Source organism: Uloborus diversus, chromosome 1, assembly GCF_026930045.1.
Source record: "Uloborus diversus isolate 005 chromosome 1, Udiv.v.3.1, whole genome shotgun sequence".
In the NCBI taxonomy this organism is placed as follows: Eukaryota; Metazoa; Arthropoda; class Arachnida; order Araneae; family Uloboridae; genus Uloborus; species Uloborus diversus.
In genome coordinates, this window is record NC_072731.1 from 29896804 (window position 1) to 29914234 (window position 17431).

A 17431-nucleotide genomic window follows, 5' to 3' on the forward strand; every position below is an offset into this window, starting at 1 on the left:
AGCATATACACGCACATGGTCCTCGTCATTTATGTCAAAGAGTTATAAATTACTTTTAAATTAAAAAAAAAAAAAAAAAAAAAACCCGCTTTCAAAAAATACCCAGGAACTAAAAAGCAAAAAATAACAGACTACACTTACATTCTATTTCCTACCCAAACATAGAAATGAAATTTATTTTAGTTTCAGTACAAAAATCAACTAAACTAAACACCGAATTATAAAATAAACACTGATTTAAATTACTATACGATGAGTTATTTTAAATACCTAACTAATTATATACGATCTCTTAATTTTTAATAACCTTTTGAAGTCGGGGCCTCCTATAAGCAACTACATAACGTAACTGACGACCCACCTAATCCTGAATTAAACACTAATTTAACTATACGCGAAATTAGTATTTGAAACTAAACCTACTCAGTTACGTCAGGTAGTAGTTTATAGGGGGCCCCGACTTCAAAAGGTTATTAAAAATTAAGAGATCGTATATAATTAGTTATGTATTTAAAATAATTCATCGTATAGTAATTTAAGTCAGTGTTTATTTTATAATTCGGTGTTTAGTTTAATTGATTTTTGTATTGGAATTGTAAAATAAATTTCATTTCTATGTTTGGGTAGGAAATAGAATGTAAGTGTAGTCAGTTATTTTTTGCTTTTTAGTTCCTGGGTATTTTTTGAAGGCGGTTTTTTTTTATTTAAAAGTAATTTATTTTTTGCTTTTTAGTGGTGTAAATAACAAAATAACACGGCGAGCGTCTCGGAGACTTCCGTGAACTGTGAAGAAAGGCTTTTTCAAATGCGTAACTATGTACGAAAAAAATTGTCTGCATCATTTGTTCAACTTTATCAAAGTTTGCTTTCCGAAAGCAAATGCACGAGTCACTAAAAACAAAATCGCTTTAAGTTTAAATTTGTAAATTTGTAAATTTTAGAATTGTAATATTGTAAATTGTAATTTATGTTTCGCAATTAGTGTCATGTAACACTCGTGATAAAAGTCGCATGTTTCTTCACATGGCCCCACTATAGATGAAGATTAAAAATTCCAATAGAATGAATTTTATGTTTGCTTCAGAGAATCCTTAATTCAAAATTTTCATTATCATTACTCTTAATAATATATATTTTGAGTACTTTCTTTAACTATAGGTAAAGAAAGTATAAACCTTTATTTTATGGCCTTGGTTTATCAATGGGTTTTATATTTAATCGTTTGCGAGGGAAATTGCATGAAATTTACTGTTTTACCCTTAACTTTTCCCTAAAGAACAAATAGGGTAAATCAAAGATTTGGAACCTAAGTTAGACCACCCCTAAACAAAGCCACCACTAAACAAAAAAAAAAAAAAAAAAGCATAAAAACCGGTTCACTAAGTGAGATGATATACAAAGTTAATAAAGTACAAATCCATTTAAATGTGAGTATGATATTTGAAGAGTTTCCTCAATTTCATCAAACCTGAACTTGATTAACATTAGACCGCCGAGGAACTATGCTGTTTCAAACAAAAAAAGACTTTTCCTTATCGGTACAGGTAGGGGCGTGCACAGAAATTTTGGAGCCTATCACAAATGACTTTTCCGGGCCTCTCTCCATATTGTTTACCCCTATATTTCACCGTTAGTTACAAAAATGTTGTGCCCCCTCCAGGTTCGGGCCCGGGCCAACAGGTGTCCCTCCCCCTCCCTGTGCACGCCCCTGGGTACAGGTGTCTTCGAGTATTTATGGAACATTGTACAAAGGAAAAACAAATCCAACGAGTTCAGAACCTCCTCCTTTTTTTGAAGCCTGCTAATTAATATAACCCTAATTTCTAATTGAACTGGCGGCATCGTGAAATAGTAAATCCAGAATATTGGTCAAACTTCAGAAATCATACCAGTAATAATGTATATTATTAAAGAATATAAATTAAATCGTGGGGGAGGAGTGTTCTGTATTCAATTCCCCCTCAATTGAACACTAAATATATTTAAAAGTTGGAGTATTAAATAAATAACTTTATATTTTAGTGCCTAAATAAAGTTTTTTATTAGTAAATAAAATATTAAGGATTTGCTACGCAGTAATAAATACATTAGTAGCACCTATAATAAAAAACTACCATGCGGCGCAGCGTTGAGAAAATTAATCATCCATGTACCGCGAGAATTAAATATCGTTCAAGAGAAAGCCAAAAGCTTAGGTGTGAAAATACACCGATCACAGCAACACCACGTGACCATGACGTATGAAATTTAAAGTTTCTTGGATTTCTCCGGGACCCCTTATCAGATCCAGACCAAATTACAATGGGGGACCATCTGGGAAGTATACCCTTCCAAACAAAAATTTTTTTTTTTCAAACGGTCTAGTAGTGTTGGAATAATTCGAAAACACACATAAAAAGCCGCAATATGAAATCATATCCTCCTTTTTTGAAGTCGGTTAAAAATGAAACATTATTTTGTGCGAATACTGGAAATCTCAAAACACGGCGTCCAGTGGAAGGGCCCTAAGCAATAAGTTCAATAAAACTCTCTTGGAAATCTTCCGACATAAACAGGGCGGGGCCTCGAAGCACTTTTGGAAACAAAAACGTTAAGATGTTCCATGTAAGTTGAGTACTGTACATTGTACTACATCGTTATCAGCTAAAGCGGGGTCAGCTGCTGATGATTAAAAAGCAGATGTGGCTCATTTGCTTGTAAAAAGATCTACGTTGTAGTGTGAGTGGTGTGGTATTAAGGGAAAAGAGATCTTCTGAAATATTAAAACAATAAAATTTTACATTAAAAAAAAAGAAAAAAAAAATACGACGGTCAACTGCGCCTTTTGGAGCAGCCCACCGGGTATTTGCCCAAATGCCCGCATAGCCAGTCCGACCCTGACTGTGAGTGTTTTTTTTATTGTTATTATTATTATTATTATTTATTTTATTTTTTTATTCTCACTTAATGTTACAAAAGGAATTTGGAGTCACTTTACGATTTATTGGTTGTTTCAAAGAGCTAAACAGAACAGCATTGAATTTTCACACCGAAAATTTTGCACTTGCAGACAAAAAACACTATTTGCAGATCATATATGAGGCAGTGAGAAGCAAAGGGATGAAAGTGGACTATTTTAAGTTTCGAGTAAAACGCGTTTAAAGATCAGATCCAACGTAGACTTTAATTGAATTTTTTAAAACTGCAAAATAACAACTATTGTAATGTATGAAAAAAAAATAATTTTTTAAAAAATACCCCAAAAAATTTAAAAAATTATTTATTTTAGTAGTTCATGTGTTCAGCTGCATATTACATAGAACACAGAAATTTCAGTTTTTGGTGTCAAAGTAAATTTTAGAAATTTTTTATTGGTTATTTTAGGTTATGCATCGAAACAATATTACTTCTATAGCCGAGATTTTTTTTTTATTTTTCAGAACTGAAAAATTTTCATTTTTGTCCGAGTTTTAAGGAAAACAATAAGTACTAGGCGGCCATCTTTGATCCGCCATTTTGGGTAGAAGCTCACATGGGAACTTAAGGGACTTTTTAGGAGTTGTTCTACACATATTCAGGAACTAATCCTGAAAAAGTCAGCTAATTATAAATTTGTGGCGCATCGAACCTATTTTCGGCTTAAATTTACTGGGCTAATAGGGCCAGATTAAGATCTATTTACGTCCTAAGCCAAACTAAGATACTATATCACCCCACCTCACATATCCGAACTCTCTCAAATCGTAAAGCGAGTGACAAGTGAAGATTTCGCGCTCCCCCTGTTTGACAAAATATGGGATGGGTTTCTTTCTCTGTTTTAATTCGATGACTTTCGAATGAGGTGGTTTCGGAGGTACTCCCCCGAGAATTTTTTGAAATTGAAGCGTTAGAAACGCATTTTTTGGCCATCGAATGTGATTTAACTGGAAACTGGAAGTAACGGTATTCGGAACTCGTAACGGAAAGTTTTAAGTCCTACGTATGCAATTGTATGTTATATTTGATGATGTTAGAGAAAGGGATAAGCTATAATACCCTCAACACCCCTCGTCAGAATTACAGCCTTAAAAACAAAATTTTCGACGATCTTTACTAATGGTGACAATGATCACAAGTCCTCAAGTGAATCAATACCTCTGAGGGTGCTGGATCAGGGATTGCTCGGCTTCTGATCTGGATCAAAAATTCAGAGCTGTCTTCTGGGTCTTATCCAACTGGTTTAACCACAAATGGTGGTAGGTACGGGGGACCCTGGAGTGAAAAGTCCCATGTCTTTATCTTACAGAGGGTTCTAATTTAAGGCATTTATTCTTGTTTTCTATTTTTAAATATAGTTTTCAGAGAATTAGAGTGATAATATGTTTCAAGTATCATAGGTGTTCAATTTACCCCTTTTTGTTTCGCATGATTTAGTCTAAATTTAGCCTTGTAACATTTGTTTCGTACTTATTGTTGTTTGGTGGCAACATTTAAAACTTCTATACGAGATGCAGTGAGCGAGGGCGTTTTTTCTTATTTATAATTACTTCCTCTTAAGTATTACCAAAATTACATCAGTTTCTTAAAATTAGATTTTTACAAAATTTTAATCTGTAACAGTATGACTAAAGATCATAAGAAAGGACTTATCAAAGTAATTTATAGAAAATAATTTCAGTTCGAATTTTTATAATGTAAATGATGACATTAACATTGAAAGTCTTTCGGTTATAGTTTCCTATGGGACAATATTAAAAATTCCCAATTTTTCTACCAATTAGATGGATATAACAGCCAAACTAATTGAAAGACGCGATAATAATGAACTGCATTGTCATAAGATTCAAATGTTTAGAAACAAAAGTTTTGGTGAAGCTCCAAATATTTTCGTAAAACTCGGAGAAATTATCTTAACGCGGAACATGCTGTATTGGCGAAAAAATTTCCCGCTGTTGAAATAGCTGTTGCCATTTTTGCTCCTCATCCTTTTATTTTACATTTTATAAGCATCTTTCATATCAATTAATGAGTTGTTTTTATGTATATTGCAATTATTTGTTGCATATACATAAATATCCATACATATATTTATGTTTATATAAATATATCCATTCATTTTAATGTCACTTTTAGTTTCATTTAACGGATTGTTTTATTTGAAAGTTAAACATTAAATATTACAGAGTTATTGATTCTGTAAATGTTTGACAAGCAGATATGAGATTTGTTTCGATTAGACCGGTGAATAAATTGTTCTCCGTTACGATTATTCCCTCAAAAAGCTTCCTAATCGAAATTTTCAGACGATCCGCCACCATAGATGTAATACTTTAATAAGTGTATAAAGTATATTATCTGCTGGGAAATTGCTGTCATAACATGGAAAACTTGGCGTGTTTACAAAATTCTTTGCCGAGCTAGACAAAACAAAGCTCTTTATCTGCTTTTCAAGTGTATTGCCAAAATCAGTATTGTTATATTTAAAACTTAACATTTAATTTTCTAGGATATTTTGATAATTAGGAATTCGGCATGTTCCTCACATTTTTAGCGTGAATAGTTTTATTTTGGTAACCCTATGCGAATGGATGCTCCCATACTCTTTGTTTGGGTCTGGAAAGGAAACATAATATTCCTCGCGCAGAAACTCAGGTCAAAAGCTTGAAGCAGATTTAAAAAAAAAAAAAAATGAATTTTGACATTTTGAATTCAAATTATGTATTTCGCAATCACGAGTTGCGACAGGACCCTATTCATTGGAGTTATTGTTTCTAGAAACGGCTCCTGTCCCCCAAGCTTGCCCCTCCTCCTGGGTAGTTACGTGTAGTATAGTTGTGTGTGCGTAGGTGCGCGTGCATGCATGTGTAGGCTTGTAAGTATGCATAGACCTGTGTGTATGCACGTAGGCGTGTGTGTACCGGACACGGATGCCTCTGACCAGGAAAAGCGGATAGCTACCTGGCGACACCACCAGCATACCAGGCGACAGCCGCCGCGCCGCCTGCAGAGGCCGGTGGGCGGTGGTGCTGCAGAGCCGCTGATCCAAGCTGAAAAAGGAACCACAACGTCAAGAACGGTCAAGTGAGAACAATAAGCAATCGTGATTGCTCAAAAAAAAAATCGTCAAATTTTTAATTACCGAAACATTCTCGACGATGATATTTTAGTTTTCAATGGTCATTAGGAAACTAAACATTATACTTTTCTTCCAGCCAGGAAACGAGAAGTACTTGAGCTACTACAAGCGTCAGGATGAATGGAAGCCTGAGAAACCTGTTGGAGCCATTGGCGCAATGAGTTCCAGCCCTGGTCCCGCCATTGTGAATCTCCCCCCAACAATAGGTAAATTACTATCATATACTCTAAGCCTTAAGCTAGAGATGCTCAAGACTGGTAGAATTACGACAACTGGGTCGCGGCGAAAAATATTTTTTTTTTTGGAAACTCGCTTGGTGACGGAGGATTCTTTTCCGATTTTGACTACACTATTACAATTAGAGTTTCCAGTCCCGCGCCGAATTCAGTCCTACGGGATTTCGGTATTGTTCGGAGTCAATCCCGCGGGATCCCGGGATTCCGCGGGATTGACTTTATTCTTCTAAAAATTACATTTTAATGTCAATTAGAAAAAGTTGTTCTATTTAGGTAGGACTGCTTTTGTTACTCGAATTAGTAGTTTTCTCAAATTGCATACGCCAAGAGGGAAGTTTTCGATTTTTTCAATTTTATTTTTATGTGATAGAGTAACATGTATGAACATCATAGGTGAAAAAATTTTTGCGATACGATAAGTAGTTTTTTTTAAATTAATTTTTAAAGTTCAAGCGCTTGTGACGTCAAATGGCATAGGAAGTGACGTCATGCGCTCTTCCGATAGGGGAGAAGCCGAAGGAAGTGCATTCGACTTCGAAGACGAAACGTAAAAGGCTTATCTCCTCGCATTTAACTCCTCGCGTTTGTGGAACATTAAACCTCTCATCCCTCTCGGAAATATTCGAATATCATCATTGATGTTACTTGAGAAAGATTATTTAGATTGTGCTTTAACAAATCTGGCCTCCATAGTGTGTTCAAAAGGATTATTGAATTTCTAAAAAATAAAAATATCAGCGCGCTCAAAATGTCCCTAGCGAAAACAAGGGATCTTCGGCGGAAGGCTGCCCATTAATGCCCTGTGACGTAGGCTCGTGACGTTTCAGAAGAGCGCATTTTTAAAAATTCATTAAAAATCAATCACGGTGTTTTAAAACTCGGCGATGGTGAATTTTTTAGTTTTGAGGGTCAATTAACAATATCCAATAGCCAAAATATGAACATTTAATAGGTTGCAACTTCCCTATTGTAGAGCAGTACAAAGTCAGATCCCAACAAGCAATTATCATTTGAAACGCAAAAGTGCGCCCTTCAATGTCTATTGCGTCTTAACAAATCATCTCTCGTATGGAATAGGAAAAGATTTTTGCTTAAAAAAATAATGCTCTTGATGAAAACACGTACTGTAGCTTCACTGCAGTTGGTTGTACTGAGATTAAATAATTGTGAACATTTAGCAAAAAGCTCCCCAGTAGGTAAATAATGGGGGTTCACCTGCAGGAGGTGGATCAGCGGATCAGATCCGCCTCCCGATCCCCTGCGCCTCCTGATCCGCCTCCCAGGGCCGCCGCGAGGATCCGTAGGGGTTTTCGCGCGCCGCGTTTTCGCACTTTGTCGTGAAAGTTTACGAGTAGTTTTTAGGGAATGGCAACACTAAGTTTTTACTTTTACGATGGCAACCTGTTTTGATTTTTACTTTTAAGAGTGCTAGTGGCGCCATCTATTGAGACGTTGATTTTTTTTCCAGACTTAGAATATTTCTGCGAATTTAATTATTTTTATTTTTACCGAGTGTGGGGCTCGGGAGTCGAACACCCAAACTTTGAGTTAGCAAAAACGTATGCTTACCACTATACTATATTTCCCATTACTCTTTCGGTCTTAATGTGAATCTGTACCATGGCATCGAATATTACGATTTAATTAATTTTGAAATCATCAGTTAATTTACTCTTTAGTATTATTCATGGCATATCATTAATAGAATTTCAACACATACTTGAAACTATCATCATTATTAATATTTTCTATAATAACAAAGTTTTTCACTTAAGTAAAGATTTATTTAAATATAACCCGTTCGCGATTTAGATTTAATTCAATGATTTATTATTTCAAAGTAATTAATTCTGATTGCTATTTTTCATCAATATTTTATTTATTCCTTTTTCCGGACTTAGATCATTTCCATACATTTTTGAACTAGGAATATTTTTCGCAATTTAGATAGTTTTTCTACCTTGTGTACTTGGAATATTTTTCGTGATTTTGGTCATTTTCATGCATTTTAGAGTTCGAATAGTTTTTCGCGTTATGGTCTTAGATTATTTTAACGGCTTTTGATTATTTTTTCGCGATTTTTTTTAATGCATTTGGATCTTTAATTATTTTTGCATCTTTTGTTTAATTACAAGTGTTACTCGCTTTTATCATTTTTCCAACTAAAACTATTTTTTTCATACATTTAGGAGTTCAATTGAATTTTTATGCATATTTACACTTAAAATATATTTCGAACTTTGATTTTTTTCATGCATTACATACTTTATCATTTTTTACAACTTAGATTATTTGCATGCCTTTCGAACTTCATAGTTTTTCTTACTAAGTTTATTTTCAATTATTTCAAACTTTAATTTTTTTTTTCATACATTTCAAACTTAATCTTTTTTTTTTTTGCGCGCTTTTCAAACTTTATAGTTTTTTATTTTGTTTATTTTCAATTATTTCGAACTCTATCATTCTTTCATACATTTTGTACTTTAACGTTTTTTTCACGTCACTATAAACTTTGATTATTTTTTCACAATTGTTAGACAGACTATTTTCGTGTGTTTCAAACTTCGATTATTTTCGAACATATTAAACTTTGTCGTTTTTGAAGATTTTTTTTTTTTTAACTTAATCATTTTTTATTCCGACTTGGATTTTCTTTTCATGCATTTTTGGACTTGAAATATTTTTCACATTCATACATTTAGGCTTTCGATTATTTTTTTTCTATTTAGGTCTAAGACTATTTTGAAGCTCTTTTGCTTATTTTTTTTTCGTATATTTTGGAGTTTGATTATTTTCTCGCTTGTATTAACTTTATCGTTTTTTCTCATATTTTTGAATTTAGAAATGTTTCACAATTAGTAACAATAATCGAACCCTTAAATTTTTCGAAACATTATCATACATACCATGTCTTTAATTTTCATCCAACCAAATTAATTCTTCAACACTTGCAATAAATTTACTCTTAGTAGTAATTAACACTTATCATTAACATACTTTCATTAAATTTAAAAATCAACTTAAATAATTTTTTCCAGTAAGCAAATTTCGCACTCAAGTTACATTTCATCACTACATATGCTTTTCAAAAGTTTCATTTAATTTATCACATTTCATTTAATTAACTGTAATAATTATTTTTTCATTAATATTTAACTTAATCATTTTATTGCATATATTTTTACTTTATTTATTTTTTCATGCAAGCACTCTTGTTGGAATAAAACAAAATTTTCAATACGAATTAGATTCACCTTGACTATATCATTTCCCACAATAATATTTTATTTTGCTTTACCATATTCTTACGTGTTTTACTATTTTTCATTCATTTACCGAAGTGATGAAAAATGTTCCCGCTATATATTCAAAATACAACACTTTCAATATAGTTCTTTTCGAAGACGAGAGTTTAACAACTTTTCTAAATTATTACTTTACAACCAACTAATTTCATTAACAAAGTGTTCAATACAATTTATAAATATCAGTTTTATTTATTTATTTATTTTTTCATTCGCATGCAATATTTCATACAAGTCAGCTTCAAGTTTGTATAACTAAAGAAACTTTCAACAAAACACTCCCACTTCACATCTAAGACTTAAAAAAGATATTTTTACAAAATTTCAAATCATTTCAGGAATATATACACTCATAGAAAATCCCCAACAAAATAAAACTCATAACAATTCTCAATCTCTATCAAATTTATCATACTAAGAAGATAATATTAAAAATCTGACCTCTAATGTTAGGAAAAGAACTGTATCACTCTTTCATAAATGTGAATCGAACAAAGAATTGAAACTAGTTGCAATTAATGGATTGATTTATCAAAACAACCCAAAAAGTGCAACTAACTACAATCTTCGCTATTTCGGTCCGGTCGGTAGCTCCTTTCCACAGCGTCCGCTTATAACAAGGTGAAAGATTGAAATGAAACTAAGGCTCTCTTGATCAACACGTTATCAACACTGATTCATTCTGGACATTACGTTCGAACATTCGAGATGATTAATGCTTTGATCAACTAAAAATCACGTGATCTTACTATCTATGTCTTACAAAGCTTACTGCAATGAAATCAGACACACACGCTGTGTAGTATGCGATAAAATAATACGGTCGCGCAAAAACTAATTAATTTAAAAAAAAAATCGTAGAATTTTAATTAATCGATTTAACATGGATAAATTTCAAAGCACAAAATGTAAATATTTCTTTTCACTTATCAAATGACATAATTTTTTCTTAATATATTGATGCAAACTAACAATCAAATTATTTTTTTTTTTTGAACTTAAAAAACTTCTGTTCTTAAACTTCTGTTTAAAAAAAAAAAATAGTTTTAACCAATCGTTTCTCGCGCACACAGAGTTGAAGAATTGATTTTTTCTATTCTCAATCATTCTACCATTACATTTAGCATTTTCAAAAAACCATAGTTATTACTTTTTTAAAACTTGGTTGTTTTTTCAATGATTATTTCACTGTGGAGATTATTTTCAAAGCGTTCTTATTCTTTTAATAGTTTTCATCAATTAAACATTGCAATTATTTATTCTTCCAAAAACATAGTGATTTTCACATTTCCAAAAATATTTCTTGCGATTTTATTTATTTTTACAACAGTGAATTCAATTTCCTTTGAAATTTTCGAATGTATTTTGTCATATTAAAGCGAATGCAATATTCAAGTTATACATATGTACATGACGTAATAATCAACCTTGAACGAATAATTTCAAGTCTTAATCGAGTTATTCACATGTAGTCTATTTCCAAATCGATGCTTTAATTTCTTTTTCTTTTCAAACTTATTTAAAAAAAAATTTCATCTTATAAGAATATTTTTTTCGTAACAGATTTTTTTTTTTTTTTTTTTTTTGTTTCAAAACAGCGTTTTTTCAAACTTGAAACATTTTTTCTACTTAGAAAATAAAATCAAATATTTTTTTCTATCTTGTATTTTTTTTTTTTTTTTTTTTCATCTTAATATATAAAAATCTTCTTTGTGGACATTTGTCACCATAAAGCTTTTAAACGACTGGACCGATTTTGATCAAATGTTTTGCGTGTAATTAAGTTGTGGCAAGCATGGTTTCGAAGCGCGATGGATCGAATCGGAAACGTTTTTGTTAATTAATTAATTTAAACATTGGATGGTTGTATCTCCCAAATGATTAATATTTATTTTAACCTATTGTTGAGCGAGAACTGAAATAAGCATTTTACTCGTTGCCCAGTGCCGGATTAAGCCAGCGCGGGGCCCGTAGCAAATGTTTCCAAGGGATCCTCGTTTTTACATGATATAGTAAAAAATTGTGCACTTCTTCATGGATACGTGAGGTGGACTTATAACACGCATGAATACATAAATATGGATATGATTTTAGAGCTTTACGAGGGTTATAACACTTTTTTTCCTTATATTGCCCCTCGCCTATCCCATTACTACATGTTTTTAGCTTAAGATTCTGAAAACGCAATTTTTGGACGATATAAAAAAAAGGGGGGGGCGGGTCAGGGGCTTACCCCCGGAAAACTTTCGATATTTCAATTTTAAAAACTCATTTCTAACGAGTTCTGATGACATTTGGAAGAGAGAAGGTTCAGAGTTCCTTATTCGGAGATTTTTTGAAACTGAAGTTAAAAAACGCGATTGCATCCCATCTTAAGTAAAATTAAAGGGAAAAATTTGGGTTTACAGCGACACTCTACATGTAATTTTTAAAACTGAAGTCTTAAAGAAAACTGTTGATTGTCTTTAATGATGTTGTAGAGAGGAAAGAGGAGTGTCCAAGGAAGCCCCATTGGAAAATTTTCGAATTTATTACCTATTATTAATCTAAAAACACAATTTTAAGTAGAACATTTTTAAACTCTAAAACGGTAATTTTATACGATTTTTGCTGATTTTGGAGCGGGGGGGGGGGGGCGAGTTCACGAAAGTCATCCCCTGGAGATTGCTTGAAATCGAAGTGTTGAAAACGTGAGTGTAGGCCATCGCTGGATACGTTTAGTATGGGATGGAGTTCAGGCACTCTCCAAGGCCACCCGGAAAATTTTCGAAATTGAAATCTTAAAAGTACATTTTAGCCCATCGTTAACAATGTTGGAGGGGGAGAGGTACAATCCCAAAGAAATTTTTTGAAATTATAGTCCAAAATACGCATTTGTAGGCCACCTTAGATGATGTTATAGGAAGGGCTCGGGATTTCACCCACGGACATTTTTCAAAAATTGAAGTTCCAGGAAGCAGTTTTAGCGGGTTTTCGATTATGTTAAATAATTTTATCACTGAAATTTTCTGAAATTTAAGTTCGAATAAAAAAGTTTTCAGCTACCTTTAGTGATGCAAAAGAAATGGGTTTGGTTCGGGACATTGGCGACAGCTTTTTAGTTCCCTCCCACTCAGAGGAAAAAAGTTAAAAACGAGATTTAAAGTCTTTCTTCCACACTTAATTATTTTAGTTCTTCGACAAATTATACTCTATTAACAATTTATTTATTTCGCTCAGCATACGTGGGAACAGTCAAAGAATCTTTTTTTCTCTTATGTCATGATCTCTTAATTTTGCTCCTTGTAGTTTCGCGGGCGGCAATTTTTGCGGGCGACAAACTGATATGAAGTTAAGCGATCAAAGAGTTCAGGATGACTAATTATTACCTTTTCAGGACACCAATTTCGAAAGCTTTAAGACGAAAGACACTTTCAAACAATTTCTAGATGGTAATTCTTTCCTCTTATCTTGTCCAATATCGCCCCAAAGACTGTTTTTAGGATTTGTGCTTAGGGAATTTAAAAAACCTCATTCTCCTGCGTTCCCCGAAAAAAATTGCTTAAAATTGCATTTTAGGCACTAAATTTCGAAGAGAATCCTTAATCAGTCTCGATTAAAAAAAAAAATTATAGTCACCTATTTCCCTAGTTTATCACCATTCGGGGGAAATGATCCAAACCCCCACTCTTTACCTGAAGTTGGAACTAAAGATAGATTGCGTCTTGAAGATTCCAGTTTCCAACATTTTGTGAAGCAAATCCGTACCCCCCCCCCCCCTCCCCAAAGATAGTCCGATAACATTTCCAGTGAAAATCCAAAATTGAGATTTGAAACTTCAAGTCAGAATTTTTTCTGGTAAAGTTCAACTCCTCATCTCTTTCTCTAAACTTCTCACAGAGCTTGAAATTTTGTTTTCCAGCTATATTATAGGTCGATCCCTCAAACCCTTTCTTCCCAAAGATAGCTTGAAATTAACTTCAATTTTGAACACAATTTCAGGAAAGAACTCCATCCCCTTTCCTCTACTCTAATTAAACAGCCTAAATTTGCTTTTTTTAGGCTTGAACAGCTGAAAGTTTTAGGAAGGATCCCTAAATCCCTTAAATTTAATAAAATGTCTTTTTGAAAAAAAAAATATCTAAGAGAAAACCCAATTATCCGTTCTCCTAACATTACCAAACACTGCCTAAAAATGTAATTTTTTGGTCAGTTTTTAAAATTTTCCGACCCAACTGAGCTTTTCCACCTAACACTAAGAAAGATTAACTAAAATTGCGTTTTTTAAGACTTCAATCAAGAGAAATTTCTGGAAATCATCCAGCGATCCCCCACATGCCCTTCGTGCTTCCTCTGACATGACTTACATACCGTCTCTAAATGACATAAAAAGTCCCCCCCCCCCCTTCCCGCCTTCCACTCTGCACCGATGATAATGGTCAGCATGGTATTATTCCATAACGAATCTGCTCTTTAATGAAAAATATAAATTTTTTAATTTGCCTGAACATTTAGAAAAGTTAGATCTAAGTAGAAAAATGCAAACGGGTAAAAATTCGGGAAAGTAGTTTTCTTCTGGAATTTTTTTCTCATGGCGCGGGGCCCCCAGAAGCGCGGGGCCCCGCTACTTCTGCTCTATGGTTAATCCAGCCCTGCCGTTGCCAAAGGACAATAAGAAAGCCAGCTCTGCTTTTTGTAAATAGATAAGACGTAGAGAAAGAGAGTGAAGCCTTCATTTCTTAAAAGCAACGATTTTAGGTCCCGAGATATATTTTAAAGTAAAGTACTGGAAGGTTCACGCAAATCGTGTGTTCTGTCATCGTAATTGAACCATGTGACCGGATCGGTGCTTTAGGTTTTCCTAACCCAAATGATCAGAAAGCACCGTCCCTAGCAACATTTGTTTCTCAGCTCAAATCCATCTGAGTTTTGGCACCAATGTCAAGAATACTTTAAGGATTATCAAACTAATCAGTATATTATTAAAGGAAAAGATGATGGAATTTAAAGACGGAACAAATTTTATTTTCGTCCAAATAAATTACAACAGGGTAGTTCTGTACACAAAAGATCAGTGCAGCGGAAGATCTTTATCTTTGGTGGAATGAACAAATTAGGCAATATTTGAAGTTTTAAAAGTTTTCGTTAAAAAGATCGGACCGCTAATCGGTCGGAGTTAGCTTCGCTCACTGATCGTCTGGATTACAATAACGTTGTTGCTTGACGACTTTGGCTATAAACAATAGAGTTGCGTGATCATTTTTTACATTTTAAAGCTACTGTTAATGTAATTTACTGTATTTTTTGTTTATTTGGCGAAATATTTCAAATTGCAAAGAAGTGTTTTTTGTTTTTAAAGAGTGTTTAGTCATTTTAGTTGAAAAATGTATTTAGTTTACTTCGGGAGGGGGGGGATGAGTGATTTTCGCTTATTTAGAGAACTGTTTTTACCTTAATCATTTTTTTTAACGATATCCTTTCGATTGTTTTATTCTTTTTCATATGGGGGATGTTGCAGCGGGATTTCCCGTTTGTTCTAGATGGGTAGTTGGTTTTTTACACTTAATATCTGAGGTCACTTTTTATCCTTTGAGTATGGCTGAGGGAACAAGCCATCATGTACGGGAGAAAAACTCGTTAATAAAACAACTGCTCAGTGGGCATTAGATAAATCAAGTTGTAATAAATATACGCATTCTGACACCAAGGGGCTTAAAGCATTTTCTTTGTACTTATTTTTTTCAACAAAACGGTTCAAACACTTGTTGGTTTATTGAAATTTTTTAACTTTCCAATTTACAAATTTTGAACAGAACAACGTCTGTCGGGTCCTCTAGTAATACTTATAAATATGAAATCAATTTTTTTTTCTTCAATCAAGAAAATATTTTTTAAGAAATAATTTCTAAAACTTGTAATATTTTTCTACTAATAAAAATAAAATCAATCTTTTTTTTTTTTTCAAAACGTAAAAAATAATATTTTTCAAACATGTTATTTTTTTTCTTTTCAATCTTTTTTTTGCAAAAACTATTTTTTTTTTTCAAAAATTTTTTCAAACTTACAAAAATAAATTTCCTCAACTGAATCTTCAAACACAATGATCTAATTAATTTTAAAACTCGCAATCACTTTACTCTTAGTATTAATAACCAGATTACTTACAAGAAAGTGCATATAGATAGAAAGATATGAAAGAGTGATTTCAAAGTCAAATCCATCAACTATATTCAACAACAGAATAAAAACACAAGTTTCTTTTAAAATGATAAACATCATTTATTCACACACAGTAAAAGACAATTAAATAAACTTATATCCTTAAGTAAAACTCTTCAAAACTTTCAAGCACATTTTTAACACCGATTACATTGAATAAATCAGACACGAAACATCTTAAACATGGACTATCAACATTCAGAGTAACGAACTCACGAGTCAAGACTTCCCAATTAACAATATAAAGAGCCTGTTCGAAAAAAGGGTCGAACTTTCGTCCCTTTGTTAATGATTCACATTTATGCACTCTCATGTAAAAAATGAATCTATTTTCACAATCCACACATTCTTTTTTCGAAAGACAGTTTATGTTGCGTATGAGCTCATTAAATAGACACTTACGTAGAGAATCAGCTAATTCACCAACTCCTTGTGCTGTGCATGTGCTGATTTCATCACATCGACAACCACAGGGATATTTTTTCTCAATTTCCGAAAGTATGTGCTCTTTTAGAGTACAAGTCATAAGTTTGTCTTTGACACTGCGTGAGATACAAGGGGACGCGTAACACAATTTGTCAATCTGGCATTCCAAAAGTAACACTCGCTCTGGCATCAACTGGAACACTTCTCGTTTTAGTTTGAACAATCTTTGCACACTAACACAGATGTTACCATTTGCACTCTTTTGAACACACAAACGCCCTTTTTTACAACAAAAGTGTAATCACGCTCTTCGATTAATTTTTGATTTATATTTTTACGTAGACGTGAAATAAGTGAACTCCCCACATCTGGTTCCAAGGAAATACCATCCTTAGTTGGACGAAGATTACCATCTTTGCCACATATGTATCTTTTAATTCGCAACTCAAGAGCTCGAATACGCTACCTTACGGTGATTAACAATACTAAAGAAAAAGGTAAAACATTCCTTTCCACGTGTTTTCTTTGGAGTAAATTACAGGCTTCAGACAGTTTATGATGTAATGTAATTTCGGAAGAATAGAAAAGAAAGCTTCCCACAAACACGATGAAAAATTACTGTCATTCACTAAGCGTCAAAGCAAGTTATAAGTTGCGGCGTGTGTTTGTTTTACCTTTTTCATCCGCCATTAGACAGTGGCTGTAGCGCCCCCTATAGTTTATTGGAGTTGCGAATATGCACACGCGTGCGTTTCGGAAAAGTATTCACTAAAGTGAAAATATTGCCACCCATGTGTATCATATCATCAGGCTGTGGAGTAGCCTCAATGTTCATTTTCATGCTCGTTGCATCCATCTGTTCATCTTCAGGCTTCAAAGTTTCAGAATGATTTTCACCAACGTTACTCATTCTTAACTCTCATAGGATTAAGAGTCACAATACTAAAATATTTTCCTGTGAACTTTAAAAATAAATCAAACTTGGTTTTAACACTAGCGGGTGGAGAAAAATCCTAAGTATATAGAACAAAATTTCACGACATCTTTCCAAGCTCAGAATCACACTGAAAATGATTCTCCAAACATCCACTATAAACCAATGAATATTCACTTTAACCAATAAGAAGAAGTGTACATACGTCTCATGCTGTTGAAGTCATAGAATATCACAT

General features: G+C 33.2%; 1 protein-coding gene across 1 annotated transcript in view; it reads left to right on the forward strand.

Annotated features, from left to right (window-relative positions):
- Positions 1–4579: 4579 nt before the first annotated feature.
- LOC129234335 (outer dense fiber protein 3-like protein 1) overlaps positions 4580–17431 on the forward strand; it is a 31223-nt gene continuing 18371 nt past the window's right edge. The window contains exons 1-2 of the mRNA XM_054868327.1: positions 4580–4612; positions 6171–6300. Coding sequence (XP_054724302.1) covers positions 4580–4612; positions 6171–6300 — 163 coding nt within the window. The remainder of the gene's footprint in view (positions 4613–6170; positions 6301–17431) is intronic.